Below are 6,000 nucleotides of genomic sequence, written 5' to 3'. Positions count from 1 at the left end.
TTAAAAGTCTTTCTACAAATATCTTACAAATATATACTGCAAAACACATAATATCTTACAAATCGATATACATATCACATAATATATTATAAATTGATACATCAATTCAGCATAATACCTTACAAATCGACACTACAAAACACATAATATCTTACAAATTGATAAATATATCACAAAATATATTACAAATTGATACAAAAATTCAGCGTAATAGCAAACAAATCGATATTAAAAAACAAAACAATATCTCACAAATCGATAGTATGTTACTAAAACTGCGATTTGGGATACAATGCATATACTAAGTGAATGGAGGATACCAGATGGGGTAGAAGCCCTTCCTCGCATTTGTAAACATGCATTCTTGTCAACAGGTCTCAACGTCTTACAAATATCGATAAGTTTTCAACCATGAAAAGGACAAGATCCACCTGCAATAACAAAACAACGCTTTAATGGCACTCAAGATGACATACGTTCTTCAACGATAGCATGATGACATGAAAAGGTACTCATGACGCCTTAATGACACTGGTTGGAATGTTTGTGCATCATTGCTTTCTTCCATAATACCTAACGACAACGAAAAAAAAGGAAAGACTGTAAAAAGAGATAGCCGACAAATTCACCTATGACGCCCTCCAATGATCGAACCAATGGATCGCAAACACGAAAATGTTTTGTAACATAAGACAGGAACGAGAAGACGACAATGTGTTGTAAAACAAAAGGAGAACCTCGACTCAAAACGACAACAAAGTTTGCGTTGTCAAATGGAGCTCCTATTACAGGAGATGGTACAAAAGTTTATTGCTTAGGGCAAAAGTGAAACGTTTGGACTTTGAAGAGTTGACATCATACTTTCTTGATGGACTTTTTTTGTCCTTTTCTCAAACCGTCGTTTCCCTTCTTTTGAATGAAAGATATTTTTGTAATTTTCTCGAATCGTTGTTTCATAACAAGCATAGCAGGAAAGGATACTTAAGTCTTTGCAACCGCACCATATTCTGATGCTAAGTGATGCTGACACACACGGGGATACGAGCTTCATAAGCTCTTATACGTGACACTCATTGGAACCTCCGAACACAAGATGTAGCTAATGAACATCTTCGGAAGAGAACGCACACCACCCTCTCTCTACCAAGACACTTTAGTTAAAAAATAAAATTTAATTAGACTCATCCTAATTAACTTGAAAAACATTTAAAAAGGGTCTCAGCTTGTTCCTCATGTTAGATGCCCCCCATGTGAGTCCTAAGAACATGTGTTAAGCTCTCCTATATTAGGACACATCAACTGTCACATCACCCTCCCAGGCCCTTTTTTGAGCACATCTTATTTATTATTTAACGGTCTGTTACGGTGAGTGTTCGGTGCTCCATCAACTTTTCTTGTAAACATTCCCTTCCAACTGAATATTTTACAAAACAGCCCTCAGCATGTTAATACTTTTTCCTTAGTTTCGTCCAAAAAGAACTATTTTACCTGAAAAAAAAACACCTCTTAACCGCTGAAACTGTAAATTACAAAACTTACAAATAAAAGGTGAAGATTGGGTTTCTGTTATAAGAAAATCATCATCTCGGAGGACTGAACAAATGAGATAATGGCTTCACCAAACAACTCGGATAAAGATGATAAAATGTTGCTTGCATCCACATCTTCCTTCATTAGCACCTGTGTTGAGTTCAAAGACCGCTTGTGTACATCCTGGGCAGCATCCACTTTGTCTTGTCTATTCCCAGGAGATAATGTTCCATTTGGTAATGATGATGAACAAGCAACAGCAGATTGCCCTGATGATGCATTTGCAAATGCTTCTTGAGGTGCACGCGACAATGATTCTGCTTGATTACCCATGCTCTCACTTGCAATTTTCTTGACAGGCGGCTGCAGTGATGCATAATCGGTGGTTGCTTTGCGTTTGTCTGGATCAAGGTTTACTTAATTAGAGAAAAGGCAACAATAACACAAAATTCAGCATTTACTCAAGTTTTTAAATTTTATCAGCAAACAGTTTAAACATGAAACAATGGATACAGACATGGATGCAGGACTTGACACTATGTAACACGAACGGCAACTTTTATGAGGACACTGGGAGTAAGCTTACATAGTAGTTATTTAAATGTCATATAGTTATATATATCTCTGACTCAAGCTCTTACAGGCTGAGTAGGGAATGTTAACACAATGCAGTCACAATGACAAATTATGAAAACAGCAGCAAAAACATAGATGAAGTTAGAACTGCAGTAGATCATGCCCAAACATGTATTGACTCTGTACATGAAATATTGCTGCATGTTTGATGTCAGTTGTAGGCACAGGAAGCATGCTCCATGAAGCATCAGTATGGAATAGCTTTGTTATCATAATCACAACATAAAAAGTGGCTAGTTAGAATCTTACTAGGCATAATTGTTGATAACTTCCCTTTGTTTTTTTTCTGGAAGGCAAAAGATGGAGGAGATAGCAGACAAGGAAACAACTTGATCCGTTCAGATAAGCATTGACCAGCAGCTTGCTGCAAAAGGCATCTTATTTTAGTCAATTTGTTAATCAATTGGTACGTGGGTACTCATGCACACATCCATACACATCTGAATCCCACGTTTCAAACAAGGGACGTCTGCTTGACAAGATAAAAACTCTATCACAAGCATAATTTTTGCAGGTAAAAGACATTGTTCCTCATGATCGGTTTGACAAAATGTAAATGAGTTGTACCAGAAGAGCTCCATAAACACGGTAAGCTTCATGTCTCTTCATTTCGTTCTTCTGCCTTTCAAGTAGCATCTCTGGTTCCAGCAGTGGTAGGTAAGCCCCAAGGTTTGGCAATATCAGCAAACGTATCTGCATTACAAACATATGAAGTTAAAGAATTTCAGGTACCCCAAATTTTAACTTTAAAAGGCAAACGAGAAGATGAAAGAATATGATACCACGCCTGTTCCCAAGGCAGCAAGCCCTTGAATTGCTCCATAATGTTGAGTCAATGATTTTGTTGGATCCAAGAAGGCATGAAGAAGGGTTCTGGTTACACGGGGTTGGAGATTGTGATAAGCATGCCCAAATCTGGAAAAAGACCGCAAAACTTCAAGGTCAAGAGCATTATCTCCTCTACTAACATCCGGCAGTGCAATAGATTACTCAAATTTAGCCTTGGTTTGACCAAAAACCAAAGTTGTCAGTCGAGGAAGCGATACGGGAAGCAGAAGCGAGAAGTGAGGCACTTTCAAAATTTTAGGAAGTGGGAAGCTTGGGATGACAAGCGAACCAGGATTCGTCTCGAAAGCGACCTAGGAAGCGAGGGAAAAGCAAAAAAAGAGAAAAAATAAAAATAAAAATACAAAAAAAATGAAAAAAGGGAGGAAGCGAGGGGGAAGTGAACTTCCCCTAAATGGGAAGCGACATTCCCACAAATGAGAAGCGCGCTTCCCAATTTTTTTTTGCGCTTCCCCAAAGCGTATGGTGCTTCCGGTAACTCTGCAAAAAAAACAATCCTTTTGACTAGCACTCTCCATCATTCTTATTGGACAGAAACTGGTAAGTGGGCGGCCATAATTATCAGTGTCGTCCTCTCAGTTTTTGACCAATATGATGCCGGAATGGTGATGGAAAATGCTAGTGTATATCATGCTGTGAAACACTCATGTATGCAAGCATTTTCCTCCTATAACGCCCACCTGATTAGTTAAAAAGGGTTGCTCTTCATCAACAGAATTATTTATGTCAGGATAGCATAGGAACTTTGACATTTAAACCATATAGCACCTCCAAAGACCTGCCTAACCCACCCCTATCAACCTCACATACATTATCAAATGATAAAAGGAAAACAGATAAAGCCAACTCATCCAGCATGATTTAACTTATTGTGTGATTAAAGCGAGCAAATGCATGGCTCAGGCTAAGTTTCATAGTCAAAATTGAATAATCAATCGAGTTTGTTTCAGATTATAACTCACATGCAAAAAATTGTGAACATTATTTTCATTTAAAAATAAAAGGTTAGTAGTGAAGTTGACATGAGAGAAATACTTTATGATGCAACACATACTCGCAGCTTAAAACATCAAATTTTACCACAAACTATAAACAAATTTATTGAATAATAAACAACTATGCAATGCACATAAATGGGCATTGGGCATCGTAATTGCAACTGCAAAACTTGCAAGAACATGGGCTCTGGTGGTTGATTGAACAGTCTACAATATGGTGAATCCATTTAAAAATTTTATAAATATACAAATTATGATGAAAGGAAATGTGTGCAAGGCTTAACACAAAGGTTCTACTCTAATATCATGTCAAATATGAGCACAGTCCATATGCTTGTGTTTCCATTCAGACTTCTGTTTTGCTAGATATAGGCGAAAAACCTCATTGTTAATTCCACCATCTAGGACAAGTTGTATGAAAGAACCTCCACTTTGAAATTTGCACATATCAGGGAAAACTGTTTCTTGATTTAACCATTGAAAAACTTGAACAATGCTACACATCACATTTCTCTTACAAGAAAACATCGTCATTAAAAAGTATAACAGAAACACAAATGGAATAAAGAGTCCCAAGGATAAAGCCCTACAAGTACCTATATTTAAGGGCGGCCATCGGGCTGGGCTTCCTGTTAGGCTTTGGGTACCTGGCCCGAAACAGGTCAGGCTCGGGTCTTATCTTATGAATGCAGCCTGATAAAAGTCGGGTCGGACTCGGGCACTAAGGGTGGCCCGAGTCGGGCCCTAATTATCTACCCATTTAGGGTGTAAAAAAAACTTAAAACAAGTATGTGTAATGGGGGTAATGGTTTTGGATATCTGAGTCGGGCTCAATCAAACCCAAGGCCCAATTCATGTACCCATGGTATGAGTCAAATTGGAAAAGCTTGGCTCTTATTACCAAAGGAAATCCTTCACTCTCTCCCACTGAGCGATATGGGACTACTTTTCTTTGTGGGTTGCACAAAAAACAGAGGTTCTTTTTATAAATGTATTGCATTAATTATTGCTCTCCCTCTCTCTTTCTCTGTTGCATAAAATTAATGTTTACAAAAAGCATCCTTCTAGCCTTTTTTATTGAAGTATATTGCATTTAAGTAGCTGCTTTACAAAAAGCATCTTTCTGCCGTCTTTTCTATCAAAGTATTGAATTTAAGTAGCTGCTTTAGTCCCATATCGATGAGACGAGAGAATGGGAACAGTTTTACTGGTTATAAATAGTTGTAGCCTTCACACACGCTGCCATACATTATCAAGGTCTTGAGGCTTGAGCTTGAGATCCACGGGTCTGTTGTCAGGGGTATTTTGGTCATTTATATGGTGTAATAGGCACAGCCCAATAAGGGCTGAATAGTATTTTATTCTCTTTATGTATTTCTGTATTTTTTTTTATTCCAGTCAATATGACTGTTGGAACAGTCCAACTAGCTGTTGGACTGTTCCAATAGTCATAAATATAACCCTGGGAGGCAGTCCAACACCAAGTTGGACTCCCTCCCTTAATGTCCATCTTGGTTCTATAAATAGAGCTCTTCTCCTCATTGTAAAATATGCTTTTACAAGCATTTTGATGATTATATAAATCCTTCATTTTCATAATGTGATATTTGTGTGATCTATGATCTTGTGTTTGTCTCCTTAGTGAGACTGTATTTGACCCAATAGTGGTCTTTAGCAAGGTTGTTTGTATCGTACCATATAATATAATATGATACGGTACGATATGTATCGTAACTATGAAGAAAAACGATATGATACGCACTCGTATCTTTATCGTATTGTATTGTACGATACGGGTTTGTATCATACCTTATTGTACAATACAAGCTTGTATCATACAGTATCGTACGACACGAGGTGTATCCTACGATATGGGTGTGATGCACTTAAAAAGGGCCGAAAAGTAATTTTTCATTTTTGGGCTTTAAAGAGCTCTTAAGGGTAGGGATGGCAATGGACCGAGGAGGGCCCCGCCCCATCTCAAAATCCT

The 6,000-nt window shown here is 37.8% G+C and overlaps 1 protein-coding gene across 2 annotated transcripts in view; it reads right to left on the bottom strand.

Moving 5' to 3' along the window:
• Nucleotides 1–1,441: 1,441 nt before the first annotated feature.
• Nucleotides 1,442–6,000, bottom strand: part of LOC149818693 (transcription initiation factor TFIID subunit 6-like) — a 48,970-nt gene continuing 44,411 nt past the window's right edge. For both annotated transcript variants that reach the window (XM_089984637.1, XM_089984638.1), the window contains exons 9-12: nt 2,949–3,081; nt 2,734–2,859; nt 2,416–2,530; nt 1,442–1,931 (exon numbers count right to left, since the gene is read on the bottom strand). In XM_089984637.1, coding sequence (XP_089840763.1) covers nt 1,567–1,931; nt 2,416–2,530; nt 2,734–2,859; nt 2,949–3,081 — 739 coding nt within the window. In that variant the 3' untranslated portion in view covers nt 1,442–1,566. The remainder of the gene's footprint in view (nt 1,932–2,415; nt 2,531–2,733; nt 2,860–2,948; nt 3,082–6,000) is intronic.

This window comes from Nuphar pumila, chromosome 13, assembly GCF_984573655.1.
Source record: "Nuphar pumila chromosome 13, dmNupPumi1.hap1.1, whole genome shotgun sequence".
Lineage (NCBI taxonomy): Eukaryota > Viridiplantae > Streptophyta > Magnoliopsida > Nymphaeales > Nymphaeaceae > Nuphar > Nuphar pumila.
The sequence above is the reverse complement of the archived record's forward strand: the minus strand, read 5'-3'. Positions and strand labels throughout refer to the sequence as shown.